Source organism: Bacillus rossius, chromosome 14, assembly GCF_032445375.1.
Source record: "Bacillus rossius redtenbacheri isolate Brsri chromosome 14, Brsri_v3, whole genome shotgun sequence".
Lineage (NCBI taxonomy): Eukaryota > Metazoa > Arthropoda > Insecta > Phasmatodea > Bacillidae > Bacillus > Bacillus rossius.
This window is the reverse complement of record NC_086341.1, coordinates 23,646,690-23,666,094: the sequence shown is the minus strand read 5'-3', so window position 1 is coordinate 23,666,094 and position 19,405 is coordinate 23,646,690. Positions and strand designations below refer to the sequence as shown.

The window sequence follows — 19,405 nt, the reverse complement described above, 5'->3', positions numbered from 1 at the left end:
ACAACAACAATTTCTGCAATAAAGGTTAATTATTCTTGAATTTTAAAAATCTGATTACTAGTATAATTTCAAGTATTTATTCTTTTATTATTAAAAAAAATAGCATCTGTCGGCGAGTGCAGTAATAATAGGTTATGTTAAATATATGATTACAGTTTATTTATATTAAAACTTGTTCATAATTATATTTAAACGAAAAGTTAATGTGGTTTTCATTGCTTATTACAACAACAATTTCGGCAATAAAGGTTAATTATTCCTGCATTTTAAAAATCCGTTTACTAGTATAATGTCAAGTATTTATTCTTTTATTATTAAAAAAAAGTAGCATCTGTCGGCGAGTGCAGTAATAATATGTTATGTTACAATTGACTAAAAAATTAGGGTGATTCATATAATTGATGATAGATATTTGATTACAGTTTATTTATATGAAAACTTGTTCATAATTATATTTAAACTTTATAGCTAAACGCCAGTTTTGAGAATAAATTACAAGTCACCTACACGTGAACTGTTTCGTCGACTGTTTATAAAGTGAAGTGAAAAGTTAATGTGGTTTTCATTGCTTATAACAACAACAATTTCGGCAATAAAGGTTAATTATTCTTGCATTTTAAAAATCTGATTACTAGTATAATTTGAAGTATTTATTCTTTTATTATTAAAATAAAAAATGATTTAATTTTATTTATAAAAGTATGCAATCATTTAATCAATGTTTTGTTATGACGTCACGTTAAACTATCGTCCGTAAACCAACTTCACAGACAATTTTTTTTAAAAAATCATTTTTTAACTGAAATTACATAAGTATCACGTTTACTAACGGCAGTTCACTATATGATTCTACTTATTATTGTAAATACCTTTATATATTTTTACGTAAAATGTATTAACACTAGTAAAATATTATTGAAGATGAATTAACAAGTCTTTAGTTTACTAAAAAATTTTGTATTAAATATATATTCCATAAAGTTTTTTCTTCAAAATGGCGATGAAGTACGCGAGAAGTTCACACACTCATTTACTTGAATACTCGCATACTTCACGTTCGGACAGCCCCTTACGACGTCACTCCCGGGCAAAAGAACGTACTTGTACGTACTTCAGGTGAATCCGGACAAAGACTGAAATTACCGCAAGGATAGGTGAATGGCAACAAGCAGACAGTGCCAGCCACGTTGAGATCGATCAACTCCTTCCCGAGAACTGTCTTGTCGCGTCATCTCGTTAGAAAGGCCTGCGTTTGAAGTTTCATTTCTCACGTTATCTAACAAGCCGTGGACATCTAGCTCCCTTTCTTCCCATCAGCCATCGCATACACACACCCCGACATCGATATATCGAGCGCTCCAATTGAGCTGTTTCTATTGGGTCGAATCTCATCTATACCGCTGATATTTTCTTCACTTGCCTTGCTTTCGGTTTGAAGGTGACTGCTAATTCGACGGAGTAGAGGATTATGACTAACAATATATTATTTTTTTGACGTGACAAGGTCTAATAAATTGATGAACGCCGGCTGCACGCACGAAAAAGTGTCCCACTACGGATGTCCCACTACGGATGTGTCCTGTTTGCTCATTGTACGCATGCGTGGCATCTCTTCCACTCGATTGGAACAACCATTGATTAGACTTTTCAATCACATTTTCGTCATTTGAATTATTAATATTATGTAATTTAACGATCGTCCACCGATTTTCAGCACAATCGTTACGGTTATTTAAAAGTAATGTTGAATATTCAAATACGTTTTGAACCAACAATGGTGTTTTACAGTTACACATAATAATTCAAATTACACCCGGGATCTTTTGCACAATGTTTTAAAAAATATTGTAACACATTATAAATAAGTCTGGTGTATTTGGGATGCGTATTTGTTATAAAATCGTGTTATGAAAACTAAATAATATTATTCCCCTACCGTGAACAAAATTTATATATATCTGAATATGTTATCTAAAACTGTTAGTTCTGAAGTATGGCCTCGTGGCCGAACGGTCAGCGTAGCTAACTTCAAATCCATAGGTTGTCGGTCCAAATCCCTGCAGCTGCGAATTTTTTTTGTACTTGTAAAAATAAATACGGCACACGCAACATTTAAGGTCGGTGGTCGTCTCTCGGGAAGTGCGCATCTCTCTCGCGGGCTGTTGGCTGGGAGTTCCCTGCGCCCTATTGGGTAACCGAAGGCTGGCAGTGCGTGTGGGTTTTGTGTGCGTGCTGGGGGCGGCCTAGCAGCGCCAACTGCTACCGACCGCGTCCCGCGGGTGGCGGATACGGGAGCCCAGCTCGAGAGTTGCAATCTCGCTGGGGTGGCTGTGAATAACCAATAGCAGTCCGCGGACCAATGGCCGGCCTGTGGAGTCGTTATCACGGCTGTCGGGGAGAAAGGTAGCCTGAATGTAGCTCGGCGCGCGGCAGAAAGCAGCTTCGTCGGCGAAGGCACCGCAGGGGAGCTCGATGTGCCTTAGTAGCGAAGTGTAGACGAACTGCGGGCTGGAACTTGCGGAGCTGTGAACTGCTGCGCGCGCAACGGAATTGAAATGCATCGGAACTCTGAAGGAAGACATCAGGAACCTTCAGCTGGGGCTACTGTAGGTGTGGCAGTAGTAGCCTCGAGCGGTGCGACCATCAACCGTCTCGGGGATTTTGGGTGGCGAGGTTGGTTCCCTCCCCCCACCCTAGCTTGAAAAGTACTGTTGTTAACCTGAAGAAGGAAGATGAAGATGGCGCAACGTCAGGCTGCCTTTCGCTCCATGCGCCCGCAGTTCGAGCCGGTTTACTGGCTCGTCTGCCTACTTATGTTTTAACTGTGGCTGCCTGGGCATCTGTGGCTGGGCTGACGAGTGAAGTCGCCCGCCCCTGGGGGCGCTTGCGCCCCTGGTTGATAATAACCCAGGAGTCCCCAAACTTTAAATGCGGGCCGCAAGGCCCAATTACCCATCTCCAGCATGGTTGATTTTTCAGCCCTTCCAACTCTTCTTACCTGGACCCTTCTTCCCTCTTGTCCAGTAGTTACCTGCTTGCTTAATGCATGATAATTGATCCCCGCATGAACCGGCCCAGGGTTTTCCCTGTGTCTATGCAGGTTTTACCTGGGTCACATTAGCTAGCTTTTAAGCTAGGCGACCAATGGGGCGTCAGTCATGGCGCCAATTGCAGCCATGGCTGGCCAGTAAACCCCAATAAGCACACGATGCACGCACCCTTTTCCTGCATGGTTAAAAACCCGCATGGTAGAGTGTATAGGCTTCGGCCTGAGACACACTTAGGTCCTCCCCTAACCTGGACCCTCCCCTTACACACTTAGAATTGACTTAGGCTAGGAAAAAAAATTGCATCATTTCAAAAGTAATAAATATATTTGAATTAATGAATGAAAGTAAATTTATTAATGAAATTGTACATTTCATTTCACTCCTTTTTAACCATACAAAATAGTGATAATTCAATAAAAGTGATTCAATTTTATTCATAAAAGTATGCAGAGGTAGATTTTAACATACAAAAGATAGAAAAATTAAAAAAAAATTTCTTCCTCAAATAATATAATATTTTTAATGCCTAACTGGTTTGGTTGCAAAAACCTATTACGGCTCAGTCTTAGGCCGAATAAGATATTTCCTTTTCTTCTGGATCAATCATTTCATCAATGTTTTGTTATGACGTCGTCACGTTAAACTATAGTCCGTAAACCGACTTTACAGAGAAGCAAATATTTTTTTTTTTTAAATGGACGAGCACAAATTCAAATTTTAAAACAAATTGCGCACGAACGCTATAAAAATGTTTGTTGATTAATGTTTTATATATGTTCTATAAAGTAAAAAACAAAAATGGAAAACAAAATAAAAAAATTATATGTAAAAATAGCGTAAAAATATGTGAGTGAGCCATCGATTTCGAGAATTCTTGGAAAGGGTGCTGCGATGTAGCTAAAGGAGATATGGAAACGATGGTACAGTCTGTGTCACGTATCTTGTCTCGAATGTGACAGTTCTAGAAAGTGGCACCAATGGTCTGCGCATCATTCTTTAAAGGTTTTTATTTAATGTCAGCAGTGCTTGCAAATGAACATCATATAACATGTTAAATGGGTATCGCTGGTATCACTTGCGCAGAAAATGTTTTTTCAAGGGGGAAGGGGAAATTAAAAAAAAATAAAGTTAGAATTTGGGTAGTGAAAAAAATTACAACAACAAGAGGTCTGGACGTTATCAATTTCCAGGTTACTTCCTATTTAGCTTGTTGGTGACAGCTTATCATACAACACACAAAAAACTAGCTTTACCAAAATGTTGAAAATTCATTTCATTATTTCGGTGAAGGAGGGGGGGGGGTTATCATCCGTCACTTAGAACTGTAAAATTTTAGACAAGTTACACGAAAAAAAATATTCATAAGATTTAATGACGACAACGTCTCGTCGGATTCTCAGGCTTCAGAGATGGGTGAGGGGAGGTACGGGTGAGATGGAGCAGCGACGGGAAGAATTAGTGAAAGGATCGGCAGCACCACGAGTAAACCCACAGGCTCATGGCCACGTCCGCCACGTTTCTCAATCGCGGAAATGGCCGAACTCAACCCGGATCCATTTGGTGTCATGCGGGTGACCTGACAACCAGACCGCTGTAAACATATTGATTTCTTTTGGACAATTTTCTCAGTTTGAAATTTAGACTCCCTACAAAATAGAATACTTGCTGCAGGGCTGTTAGTAAGTCATAAAAATATATAAAAATAATAAAATGGAACGATGTACGAGAGGTCTCAATGATATCGTAAATATATTTTTTTAGTGGAAGTTAAAATTTATTTATAATTGAGAGTTAAAATTGATTTGATGTACATAGTAATTTGTTTAAAGATTTACAAGTGACATTTTTTTGAAATTAGTTATCAAAATAATTTATTGTCTTATATACTATAAGCAAATAATTATAATACTCTACATTTTACATCAACCTGCTGAGGGTCTTTAAAAAATTTAACTCTGCAATCTCATGTTGATCATCATTTGTGAGACTAAAATACTTGATTTATTATACACATATTTCATATTATTTACACAGAATGAGTGAGATTTCAACCGACAATATTCGGCTACAGATTCATCACGAAAGAATAAGCTGAGTAAAATATTTTCGACTTACGGTGCATTTATACATGCATATATATATATATATATATATATATATATATATTCTTAACGGTTGTTATCCGTTAATCATTACAAACAAATTATTTTACGACTGAGACAAGTTATTTTTCGGTGGTTGTAGAAATTTGTATGATTAACATTATCATGACATTATTTTAAAACCAAACATTTAAGAAATAGTTTATTCTCTGTAGTTTACAAAAAAAATAGTTGTTAAGCCCCTACTCTAAAGGTGTATACAACCTTGAGGAGCACTTTAAAATCATAATTCGTATTAAATTTTTTCAACTTATTTTATTTTGTTATGAATCTAAATCCTGCGTAACCTATACAGATATTTTGAAGAAAAATTACACTATTCCGTTTATATATGCAAGGAAAAAATCGGCAAAAATATTTTCAAAGAAATTAATGAAGCTCACAAGCTTTCATTACGATTGTCTGAATTTCCTTGGCTATTAACTTGTAGGTAACTGGATACCCTGAAGATGGCTACTTCAAGGTCGACCGAAACGTCGCTAATAATGTAAAAACATTGTTACAAATAAAGTTTTGTCAGAAAGTTCTTGAAGACGATAGAATAGTAGCTAGTTGCTTCGAGTTACTTGAGTTCGTGTCCCGTTGATAAAATAACCCCGCACTTTCGTATGAGCGGCTGGTGCCTTGTGGATTGTTAAATAATTTCAGCGGTTGCGAAGCTTTAAAGATGCTTGCTCTTCTCGCAAGGTGCTTAAGCACCTGCGGTACCCTCGCTAATTCGCGGATTGATGTCGGCGACCGCTAATGGCGCTCGTACCCGGGTCGTCGAGAGGGACTCGTATTTCAATTACCGGGGTACAGAGGTGGGGTGAGAGCCAGGGGGGGGGGGTGGCCTTGTGTCCGCCCGTCCTCCGATTCAGGAACGCAACATTTGCGTGGGAGATTCCGAAGGACCACCTCGTTCGCTCCAGGAGACGTTTAATTTTCGGTCGGTGATGCACGAATTGGGTTCCAACTTGCGCCCATTTCAACAAGGCAACAAGTTGAAAAAACCAACAACTAAATTAGGAAAAGTTTGGTAAAATATCCACTCACGTGTGTTCAACAAAATCACCCTTTTAAAAAAAAACTTGTATCATATAATGAACTTAACAAGTCTATAAGTGTTCTACTTGCAGGTTACTAAAGCAAAAATCCCTGCGTTATTGACAATTTTTAGATTATCAACCTATAGCTGACCCTATTCTTTTGATAACTAATTTCATAATTAGATCACATATTAAGTAAGTTGGATTTCAAATTGAAGTAATCGGTCTAATAAAAATTACTCTGGTATAATTCTTTATCTTATGAATTAGAAAAAAGCTAGGCTCACAATTAACTGATAATGCAACTGAACAATAAATATTGTTACCCATTTGCCTGATCTTATTCACTGCAATTATGATTTTGTTGCCAAATATTTTTGGTTGCAATTTTACAAGTTGCAACATACAACTTAAGTTTTTAACGTGTGTCAAAACTTTTGAAAATCTCTATGAAACTCCTGTTAGCAAGGAATTGTGATTAAAAGAGTTTCTTATTTTCACAATTGTAAGTAACAAGACTTGTACTTTTGATAAATAGGCCGCTTGTTAAAGTAATCCTCCAATGCCTAGATTGTTGCATAAGTACGACCACGTAAAATGTGATATGCACCAAAAATAATTATTTCATAATTTTATAAGTCAGGATGTTCAGAAAATCCTCCCAAATATAATTTCCTGACTTTTCCCTGAATTCTCTAACAATTTTGATAATTTTTCCTGCTTAAGAATGCAAAATATGTATAGAAAACAACCAATATTAATATTTGCTCTATTTCCTAGCACTGTACACAAACACAGCTTACATAACGGATATTTTTTTTAAACCCCGAAAACATCGGACAATATTAGACTTCAAGTTTATCCCCCTTAGGACTTTACACATTCTCAATGTTTCAGGACAGTGTGTAGTTTATTTTTTATCTATACTATTTATGCCATTAAAAATAATCCTCATGAATAAGATTTTTTTTGGAAAATAATTAATTCTTATATTTTTCTAACATGTTTATATATAATGTTTATGTTCAACATGTAAACATACGTCTATTGTTGTTTTGTACTCATTTGTCACAGATGTGATGTACACACAGATATAAAGCGAAGAAGATCTTTTCTTCTCATCCCATTGATAGGATAAGAATAATGCTCTAAATAATAAGTTTTTTTTTATTTTCCTAATTATTTTCAGAATAAGTAAATTATTTGTCTTCTTTTTTTCGAAACATAGTCTCATTTTCTTATGTGTCACATGAAAGACCCGATATGGCTGGAAAATGTAATGATTCACATTGTATTAAGATTAGCCTCACATGCTAGGCGACATTTCATGTATATTTTCTGTGTCAATAAACTCATTACTTAACGGGTTATTTATTTACCTGACAAAGCTCTTTACATATTAATAAATATCCGGGAAAAAATGCTCAAAGAGATGCTTCCTACGTCATACGTCAGTATCACGTGCCAAAAAAAAAAATACAACTCTGCTGGAAAATTCTAGCGGCAAACAATGGCTGAACCAAACGAAATATCCGTGGCATGAGCAATATAGATCGAGCCTTTGCCTTACCATTCAATTAAAATCCACTGATATAATATGTAATTCCTCCACTATCCCCTGATTTTTGCAGAATTACAAAATTTCCTGACGTTTCTATGTTTTTTCCTGTCTCCCTGATGCTGAACATCCTGTATATCTGTAATAACCTCACGGATTCCCTGGCTGTCGGCGAGTTTTTCCGAGCAGAAAGTAATAACATACAGGGTGGGGCAAATGGTGTGTATCGGTCTTGAAGGGCTGTTAAAAATAACGGAGTAACATACAGAAATTAGGTTTATTTTATTGGAATTGTTTTTTGATCAAGTTCCGAAGATCACATCGGGTAGATGGTGGCCATAAGCAGCGATGCATTGATGAAGGCATTTTCGGAACTATTCGATCGTTTTTACGTCACATTTCGGCACACTCCCGAATTAGCATCTTCAGTTCTTCCAAGGTGTGAGGACAGGAATAAGGCACAAACGCTTGAATCTGGTGCCCGCGCTGATCATTTAAACGTTTGTGACTTCTCCCTGAGGAGTCAGCTCAAGGAGAAGGTTTTCAAACATAGTACTCACTGAATATTCGAATTCTTTAGGAAAGCACCACTACATCTCTCGAAATATGACGAAAACAATCAAAGAGTTCCGAAATCACATCTTCATTAATGCATCGCTTCTGATGGCCACCATTTCCCTGACGTGATCCTCAGAACTTGATAAAAATTTAGGAATGTATAATAATTCCAATGAAATAAACCTCATATCTGTAAGTTCCTCAGTTTTTTAATAACACTTCAAAACCAATACATCCATTTTGTCCAAATTTGTGTATATCTGTGTCTTGGAGGCACCAGACACTATGTCACCAAAACCATATTTTTAACGAAGGCAGTTTATAGAATTTTAATAATGATTCACTTATATGCTCAACTATTTTCTACCAAAAAATGTAAATTATTTACATATAGTAAGTGTTAGTGTTGTATACTAATATAAATAAGTCAAACGGTGTTCAGATTTATGGATAAAATTGTATTATGCCAATAAGTGGACATAGTGACTCCAAAGTACAGATATAAACATAAATAAAAAATAAGCGAAACAAACGAAACAAGGTTACCAAAACACAAATTAAAATCAAATCCCCCTTGGCTTGGCTTCCAGGCACAGTTATATTTAAAAGTGCATTATTTATTCCGGAACATTCCGGAAAATTCTAAAACATTCCCGAAACTTCTGGAAAATTACGGAAAGGACTCTATATATTCTAGATTATTCCCAAAGGGGCTAATAAACATTTTCGCATATTCCATGCTGCAAAATTGTTTCCAATATAGCGTCCAGAATTTTCGAAAAATTTATACAACATTCTTTATAACATGAGATTGACATTGTAGAGCCACTTGTGAAAATGAAGTACCCATTTACTACCATAAGCAAATAATCAAACAAAGTCTCCCCTTGGGCATAGAGTTGCAGTTATGAAAAACTGTTCCAAAAAAAATTATTTAAGAAATGTGTAGAAAGTTTACAGTTACTTCTAACGGATTTTATAGTGAGCATACCAAGGAAGTTATTAATTTTTTTCATCTTTAAAATATACAGATAAACAGGTTTTGTGTATTTTTCGTTCCTAAATATTAGCGCTTCCAACTAATTAAACACGAACGTGAAGGTACTCATTAAGATGGAATAACATATAATTATGCTTGTTCTTTAGCAAATATTTGTCAAAATAAACGTTTTCTCCCTGGGACTTTTGCTGACATGTTTTATGGAAGTACGAGTCTCTGTGGAGTTGCGGTCATTTAATTTTTATTTTTTGCTGGCAGAGAGGGGAAAAAATGAAAGGAAGGAAATGTTGAGGATGCGGGCGACATGAGCGCTTTGGGTGCACTGCGGGTCAAAATTAAACTTCCTGTAGAATTAGTTCCTCGAATTTTTCCGGCGACTAGCAATTAGTCAAACTGACAAGCCGGCCCCTTCTTCTTTTATTTTTCTTCCTTTTTTTATTTCCCGTGCTCCTCTTCCCAACTCAACACACTACCCGCTCACCGCTCACCGTCTAATGGAAAGTGCGGGGGTAGGTAGAAGTAGGAAGAAAAGGGGTTGGGGGTGAAATGGGGTTTGTTTGTTGATTCGCTCCAATGGCAAATCCTGTGAAGTCTTCTTCCCCCTTTCCCTTCCCCGTCTTCACCCTCTTCTTTTTCAACCGCCTGCCCCAATTAACACTTTTGCAGGAGGGGAAAGAAGGGTGGGGGGGGGGGATTTCTGATGGAAGGCAGGGGCGTTTTAACGCAACCCTTCCTGCCCAGACGTTTGATTGAGCCGTTTCCTTCTGGGATTTCCTTCCACTTCCACCTGCCTTGATGTGGGAGTCTCTCCACGTCAACGCTTCGGGCGGCGACCCAAAATTATTACTCGGAGGAAGTTTAAAGACAAATTTCTGGCGAGTTAGATGCAATAAAAGCGGTCTTGTTGACTGTACGCCTTCAGAGAAAACCAACGCAAAACACCAATGTCTAAGAAAAAATTGAATGATTTTTGTATTGAACAGTAAAACGATCTAAAAACTACATGAGTATATTTAATTCAGAATACTAAGTGAACATCTAATTGCTTAAAAACTGTCGAATAATGAAACGAGTAACATCGTAATAATTAGATGACATGAACTTCTTCAGTTTGAACTCAAGCGAAATTAAAAAAAACAACTTAACGTTCCATTATATTAAAAAATAATTAGAAATTTATAGCAAAAAGCATATTGAGAACTGCAGGTCACCAGTATTATCAAGTGTCTTCTCCTAGGTGTAACTATTTTTGCGAAGGATAAATATTTTGTTGAAAAAAAATAAGTTTTATGATTATTTTGAATCATTAAGTAAATTTATTAAATTACAAGTAATGTATGCATAAAAATTCCGTCTGTGATGTATTTTTATATAAATGTTTGTTCTTGATGTCACATAATAAAAGTGGGTAAGCAACTCCAAAATGAACCTTTTATACGTATTCCAGTGTCCACATATGACAAGCCGATCTCTTTGTGCAAATCTTCGCATTATCGATGAAACACCGAGGCACTATAGCGTTCTTCAGTACATTGTGCATTTTATTTTGTTCTTTTACCAGGATAGTCCTTGGAAACTCAGTTGCTAACCATATTCGTTTGTACAATTTCAAGGCAGAGATGTGTACCATTTGCAATTTTACAAAGCTCTGCCTTGTATTTTTTATAAATTATATAGTTGGCAACTGTACAAGTACGAAAATGATTTACAGTGTATGCAACTCTCTTCCTCTCTCACACACTGAAACTTTTCTTCAAGATATACAATAGTGCCACGCATACACTTCGGCAGTACAACTGGAATTTTCCGTACCCGACCGCATTCTAACTAACGTTTACTCAGTGGTTGCAGGTACGTGAAACGTATCATACTCTGCCAATGGACCGTGCAATAAAACAAGTTTAACGAGAACACACCTATTTATCTCAGATGGAATGCATTATGAGAGATGGATAATGTGTGATGACACTTTCTGTCCCGCTTTAAGTCAGCGATCCGTAGTTATAAAGATTGTGTTTTATAGAAGTTACTGACGTCTACCTAGGCATACATATGATGCGAAGAGAAGAGCTTTAGAAAACAAATCACGTTGATTATGAAAATTTCCAAGATATCCAAGGGGGTCTGTTTGTAAAAATAATATAAGAATACGCTGAGGACGTGTGAGTAGTTTTTTTTTTCATATTACGTTTTTAAAAAGCGTTTTCAGAAGAGTAAAAATGGCTTAATGGTGTGTTTCCAGAATATTTTTTTTTTGTAATGAAACATTCAGTTCAGATTCTTGAATGTATACGAGGGACTTTATGATCACACCCTTATCATAATTTCTTCGTCGTATGTTATAGTGGTTACCATACAAATCTCATAGTTTCTCTATGCACGACGAGAAGACAGCGCGCGCGCCAGTTCAGAGCCTTGCTCTTAGAGGCGATACAGCGTAGAAGCACCAGCGGGCATCACACTCATAATTCCGCATCACCAACCAAAATACACTCTTGACCAGGCGGGGGTTCTTTAGGGCGCCTTCTGGTCGGAGTGTATCTGTGTTGTGAGGCGGGATGATAAGCGCGATGCTCGTTGGTATTTACAGCGCGGTATAGCCTCTAAGCGCAAGGCTCTGAACTGGCGCGCAGTCTTCTCGCCGTCACAGGAAAACTGTGAAATTTGATCGCGGTGACCGTAACATTATATGGCCGATAAATGATGATAAAGGGGTAATAAGAATCTGTACTGGTTGTTTTACGCCTAAAATTTTCTCCGAAAACATGCCATTAAGCCATTTTCACTCTTCTAGAAACAAAGTTAAAAAATTTAATCCGAAATAAAAAGTATATTTTGACTCTCAGCGAATTATTAATTGCTTTTCGTAAGCAGACCTCACTGGGCTATCTTGAGTAGTTTTCAAATAGCGTTTTTTTTCCCCTGAAGCTCTGCACACCATATGTGTGCCCGGGCCGACGGCACCCTTATTGATGGGAATTTTAATTCATCCTTACTAACCGTAATCAGGCAAGAGCGAGCACCATTTATACAATATGGTGTTGGTAACGTAGAAAGTGACTTCAATTAAGTCACAGCATGCCATCTCCTGGCATATTCCTAACTCCATGGCAAGATACAACGTAAACCCAATGAACTGTAACTGTCAACCATAAGACCGATGGTTACAGCAGAAGGTAAAAGATGGAACGCAGCAGCTAGTGTTGGATGAAATGATGCGTCAACAGCTGTTACCACTTTCTGAAGTCTGGTAGCCAAGAATGAACTCAAAAGTCTCTAGACCCTTGTAGAGCAAAATTCTGTCGCCTTGTCCTAACCTAGACTTAGCTCTTAGCCCTTAGCAAAAATAAAAATTGTCTTCTGCAGAGGTTAATCTTATTCCAAATTTTCCTATAATTTTGGAAAAATGCTATTCAAACAATCATGCCTCTTCCAAATTGTGAAGCAAACAAGTTCCGTTTAAAAATTTCCACCATTTGGCTACTGTTTACCTGGAAGTGGTGACGGGCAAATTCAAGAACGAGACCTTCCATTCACCATTCTCGGTGGTGTGGCTAGTACGTTTTCACGAATCTCTGGCCGAAATTCAAACAAAACCAGAGCGACGGAATCCCTACCTTTTTGAAAATGCTGTAGTTCTCACCTACCTCATTCCAAGAATTTTCGTTACACCCCGGAAAACTACCTCCAAAATAAAAGTCCAATCTGTATCCAAGAAAAGTTTTGTTTATCTATGTTCCACAAGTGCTATTGGCCATTCGGTAAAATAATCTTCCACGGACGATACATACTTACTGATTTCGTTTGAGAAACAGTAGGCCCAGAATATCTTGTCACCTCCTCGAATGTACCCGCCTCCCGAACGATATAACATGAATATTTTCGGCCCAGAATGTTATGCGAACAAACAGTTACTAACTGCTATCGCAGGAAAAGAAATTTATTGAGTTCCTGAAGGAGAAAAGTACGCAAGTTCAAAGGTCATGCACTTGACAAAAAATCTAACAAACTATATGAAAATGAAAGGTTACAAATATAAATCAATATTTGAAGTACCATTCAGTACAACTTGGGGACCTTGCAAATTACCCTACCCCCCAATTCACCACCACAAAATTAAAAAAAAAAACTCTCCTGTAGATAAAGGTTATTTCTTTCTTGCAAACCAATTATTTATAATAATTTAGCCTTATTTTAAACCAAAAATATTTTTTTAAATTTGACAGAAAAAAATTATCTTGTAATAATAATAATATGCTATTTACATTAGAAATAGCAAGGCCTTTATATTTGAAATGTTATAATATTGTGATTCATACGTGATGTTTCAAAATTTAGTTCCAACATTTAAAAATAAAATTTAACTTTGGATACTAAATATGAATATAATATGCAAATTTAAGAAAGTTAACGTAACTTTTAAATATCAAGAGTATAAAAGTGTTAAAATTAAATGTTTAATTAGATCAGTGGTGTTCGAGTATCTAGGCTTCATTCCCGGCGAGATCACATCTCTATTACTCGCAATTATGCGCAAAATGGGAAACGTTGCGGACGTTACCGGTGGTTTTTCTCTGGATGCTCCCGTTCCCACGCCACCACGTAGACCCATGCCGTCCCACTTGAACACAAATGATCAGTTTCTTGCATGTCCGTAAAATGCTTCCCAAGCTGTAACTTTCGACAGACGGACGGACGGATGGAATAATTACCTTGAAAATGTTTGCAAGGTATTGCGGCGACTTTTACGTCCTTAAAAGCGTTTGAAGTTTGTTTATTTGTCCAACCGCGCACGTAACATTTTTTTAAATGTTTTTTAAAATTTTTATGTTTGAAACCAAAATTTACGGAGACACATTCGGCTGCCTAGAAAATTTTAAAATAAATATATTAGCAAAAATAAAAAAAAACATATTTGTGTTTAATGAAGGTTTGTCGGAGGCGAAGGACTATTAAGTTGGCAGCATCCAAGAGGGAAAAAAATACTGTGACTGCCGTGTGGAGTGTTGTGAACTAATCGGCCAGTGGACTGACGGATGGCGGAGGAACGCGACATTACATTGAGAGTCCGTCAGGGGTTAGAGAGGCGGGATGATAAGTGCGTCACTCGCTGGTGCTACTAGCGCGTTGTCGCCTCTACCCCCAAGGCGCAATCTTCTCACCGTAAACAGGACGACTATGAAATTGGAGCGGTTACCATAACAATACGTGGCGAAGAAATGAGAATAAAAGTGCAATTCAAAGAACATTAGGTGCTTTCAAAAATATTTACCGGGTGTTTCACGCAGACAAATTATTTCGAAAACGCAGATTGGAAACTAAGAACGAAAACTGAGCTACCCACCTACCCTCAGCACATTCTTAAATTATTTTAGTTAAGCATACCCCACTCGAATATCTACATAGAGCAATTTTCAAATCGCGTGATATCTTCTGAAGCTCTGCACACTGTAGTGGTAGGCGGGGCATACTGTAGTGGTAGGCGAGGCACACTGTAGAGGTAGGCGGGGCACACTGTAGTGGTAGGCGGGGCACACTGTAGTGGTAGGCGGGGCACACTGTAGAGGTAGGCGGGGCACACTGTAGTGGTAGGTGGGGCACACTGTAGAGGTAGGCGGGGCACACTGTAGAGGTAGGTGGGGCACACTGTAGAGGTAGGCGGGGCACACTGTAGAGTTAGGCGGGGCACAATGTAGTGGTAGGTGGGGCACACTATAGAGGTAGGCGGGGCACACTGTAGAGGTAGGCGGGGCGCACATACGGTGTGCAGAGCTTCAGGAAAATGTGATTTTCAAACTGATCAAGATATCCAAATGGGTTTTGCTTAAGAAAAGCATTTAAGAGTTCGCTGAGGGCCGAAAGGTACTTTTTATTACGAATTAAGTTTTTAAAGCTGTATTTTTAGAAGAGTTAAAATGCCTAAAACGCATGTTTTCAAAGTAAATGTTAGGCGTAAAACAACCGGTATAGATTCTTGAAAGCCCTTAAGGGACTTGCATTACACCTGTATCTCCATTTATCCGCCCATATAATTTTACGGTAAGCGCTCAAATTTCACAGTTATCTTGTGACGATGAGAAGACTGCGCGCCAGTTCAGAGCCTTGCGCTTAGAGGCGACACAGCGCTAGAAGCACCGGCGAGCGTCGCTCTTATCATCGCCCTTGATGGATCGACGACAGGTATGTAATCCCAAGCAAGTCTATTTGTGTGGACGTTGTACTTTGCCTGGCAAACACTAAATTTGGATTTCCAGCGTTAATAATTAATGAGTAGCAAATCCCCTTAAAAACCTTGATAAGAACGGAGACGTGAAGGGCGAGCGAAGTGTCCCAAGTGCTCACGCGAGTTTGGACTCTACGCATTCAAGTAACCGGTCGGTCCCTGACGCCCTCTGGAGAGAGAAAACTAATATTCAATTACTCCGAGTCAGATCCCGGATAATCTGCGTTCGTGCATCCTTAGGATCTGCAGCCAATTTACGTCACCAGAGCGTGACGAATAAAAGTATCATAGAAATTGTAAAGCGTTCAGAATGTTTCTTTGTCTAACTGAATTTCTTTCCACATGCTTATACCATTTACAGTTATACTCACGGCTATGCAGAGAAGTTGGGTGTGATGAGGACTTGTGTTGCTGTGGATACGTCAATTGCACGTTACGCAAATTATTCTGGAGCTTCTTAACACTGCTTGAAACAAATTTTCAAGTTAATACAAATTTTAAAAAAACTAACGCACAACCTGTGATTGTACTGAATTTAACCTTAACACTAAAGTCCCTCGAATAGTGGACTTATGTGTCGTATTAAAGCTATACTTTACTTTCCAAATCAAAGATAGCAGAAACAGCATTGCCTGGAGCACTGTTAGTGAATTAAACGTATAGAACTACAACTAGTAGTGAAATTTCACTTCTAACGTGCGTGGAAGCCACGCACCCATGCTAATTCTTTTGTTTATATAGAAGCAAGAGATATATATTAGGTTAGACCTATATAATAATACATTAATAAATTTTTCGTAAAGTTTCGTTTTTAGTTTTTTGACGTGTCAACATCTAATAAATCGATAAACGCCGGCTGCACGCACGAAAAAGTGGCCCGTTACGCAAATTGTCCCGTTACGCTGTGTCCCGTTACAGTCATTGTACGCTTGCTCCGCATCTATCTCTCTTCCACTCGATTTGAACAACCATTGATTTGACTTTTTCGAGGCACATTAAACTTGAAACACTCCCATTCGTTTCCTACTTTTCCTATCATCGTCTTATCCTTAACAGAATAACACAGATTGGAATAAGTTAAATAGCAAACATGTATATAAGATATAGTTAAAATAATCTGTTCGTTAAATTGATAAACATATTTGAATTAATGAGTGCAAATAAAAGTAAATTTATCAATTAAATTGTATATTCCATTCCACTCCTTTGTATCCATACAAAATAGTGATAATTAAATAAAAATGATTCGATTTTATTCATAAAAGTATGCAATCATTTCATCAATGTTTTGTTATGACGTCACGTTAAACTATCGTCCGAAAAACCGACTTTACAGACTATCGTTTTTTTTTTCTTTGAGGGTAGGTTTTAGCACATCTTGTTATCGTGATTAAAATAAAATGTTGGTTGTGTTAGATCCAGACCATAAAAAATATTGTAAAATTGCGGAAATTTATGAATTTTCGAAATGTTTGTTGTACTAACCTCAAGCGAGCGGCGAACTTGAAATATGTTCAGGATTGATCGGAGTTTTGTGGAACCCAGGGTATTCATTCCCTCCGGACTAGGGGCGCGCCCGCACTGCGCATGCGCGGCTGATCGGCCGGCGCGGGCGGGAGGCCCCGCAACGAGCATTCCCTCGCGAGGGAGCGAAGGGTGGTCGGGGCCACGCAGCGAGCATCGCGGAAGCGCTTCCCCCGCGCGGAAAACGCCGCAGAGCACGGGCTTCAGTGGCTCGGCGCGCGTCACCGGGTGTGGGTGTCGTTGTTGCCCTGGGGGCTTAAACCATTCCATACGCCTGCTTGCGGATTCTTTCGGACCGGTTGGGGGGAAAAGAATATAAATACATCCCCACGGCTAGAAACACATTTTCTCTACAACGGAAAAGTTGACTTGTGACTCACTATCACACCGAAGTGTTTATCTGTTTTGCTTCCGGAATTTTTTTCTTTTTGTTTTTTGCGAATTGGCATGGAACTGACGTGACAAGAAAAAAAAGTGACTGTGAAAATCTCCGTGGTCCGTACTTTGAAAAACGACTGAAGAAAATGGCTGCGTACCTAGCCCTGTGTGTGATTCTTTCCGCTATTGTGGGTATTTCAGCGCATAGAGGTGAGTGGACGCCGTATTGGGGGATAGAATTGGGGAGGGAGAGAGGAAGTTAGCACATAATTAAAAAAAAAAAACACTCTGACCATGGATATGTTAACAAATGGAGTGGGTGAATGTTCTGAATTTGAAAAAAAAAAAAATTGTTAAAAACACGCCAGGCAAGAAATAAGTGTTTAAATTAAATAGCAATCAAATCGCATGAGAAATCAAAGTGGTGTGTTCGTTCTCGTTTTGTAACTTGAGTAAACATGGCAAAGACTGGATAAACCCACTCCCTGACCTCTGACCTCCGTGGTTGCCCGTGTCTGGGCGACTCCTGGTCGACGGATCATTGCTGCGCGGGTTGTTAAGTTGCACGGGATCGTGATCGCCGATGCGCCGCGCTCGTTCGGGCGAGGATCTCGGTTCGATTCCAGTTGTTCGACGCCCAACACAACTGCATCTACCGTCTTCTTAAGCCTCTGTGCCAAACGGTTTCCAGGAAAACACTTCCTTCACCATTTTCAATAAAGCCCTAAAACGCGAACTAAAATCAAAGATGTTAAAATATTTCTTATGATATTTTTTAGAGCAAGACTATATTTTTATCACATATGTAACTCCAGTCCAATAATAAGGTGGTATATATCCCATTCCAAGTATTTATTTTACATTTACTTCGAATATGGTTGAACTTGAAGACGTTTAGGGTATATTGCATATATTGCAAAAATGCAAGCAGGAAATTTAGACTTTTTAAAGATTTTTTGGGAATGGATAAGGAGAATTAAATGGAAAAAATACGCAAACTTTTAAAATTTAAAAACAATGTTCTGGTTACTTTTTTCAAATAGTTAATATTTCTTTAAGAATAAATTATTTAATGTAACTAAGTTATATGAAATTCTCATTATTTGAGGATTTTAAAGACAAGGTATAATAAATACGTATATATATTTAATTTTAAATATATTACAAAGTAGCCGCTAGCAATGACTTTTCAAATCATAAAAAACTTCAGTATTTTTCATTTTATTCTTCTTATCCATACTGCAGAAGAACGTTAAAAATACTTCAACATATAATTTTGCAAAAGTTATTTTATAAACGTAAATAAAAAAATAATTACTTGGAATGGCACATGCATTGTAAATGGAATATGTTGGCAATATTAAAAGAATATTCACAGAAAATATTTATTTATAATTGCTTTGACTACAACGTGGGCAGTGTGTGTTTTTTTTACAAATAATAACAGAACGGTGAAAATATCACACTACAACGCCGTAAAGAATGATATTGCTCTTCGGACAAATTATAAACGAATCTTCTCGTAACCCTTTATTAGTGATTAAAAAATATTATTGCAAGAATATGTTTGCTTAATAATAGAGTTACAAATTTAAACTTAATAACCACGACCTTAATATAACATAACAACGGCACAGTCTGTTTCACTTTTCATTTGTACGCCCTTGCGCAGCTATTAAATTTAAGTAGATTATTAAATTTTCAGCATAAAGTTATTTAATATATGGGTTTATGAGAATGGTTTTTAGATGTTTTTAAAGCCTGTTTTTAGAATACTTCTGAAAAAAATTTAATTAGTACTAATGAAGATATAATATATTATTTTACCACTACATAATTACTAAAATAGAAGTCCATATAAGAGGATAATTTTGCATTTCACAACACGGTAAATTTAGTACGTACGAGTTTTATTAAATATGGG

At 37.6% G+C, this 19,405-nt stretch overlaps 2 protein-coding genes across 3 annotated transcripts in view; one reads left to right on the top strand and one right to left on the bottom strand.

Moving 5' to 3' along the window:
* Positions 1-14,770: 14,770 nt before the first annotated feature.
* On the bottom strand, positions 14,771-15,115 carry LOC134539013 (putative small proline-rich protein 5). The gene has a single exon (XM_063380678.1). The coding sequence runs from the start codon at positions 15,113-15,115 to the stop codon at positions 14,771-14,773; it is 345 nt and encodes a 114-aa protein (XP_063236748.1).
* Positions 15,116-17,294: 2,179 nt separating this feature from the next.
* LOC134538936 (lachesin) overlaps positions 17,295-19,405 on the top strand; it is a 523,035-nt gene continuing 520,924 nt past the window's right edge. For both annotated transcript variants that reach the window (XM_063380552.1, XM_063380551.1), the window contains exon 1: positions 17,295-17,691. In XM_063380552.1, coding sequence (XP_063236622.1) covers positions 17,628-17,691 — 64 coding nt within the window. In that variant the 5' untranslated portion in view covers positions 17,295-17,627. The remainder of the gene's footprint in view (positions 17,692-19,405) is intronic.

What these genes read in the sequence shown, in the direction of transcription:
- LOC134539013 (XM_063380678.1), bottom strand. Translation starts at nt 15,115, where the DNA reads ATGTGCGCCCCGCCTACCTCTACAGTGTGCCCCGCCTACCTCTATAGT.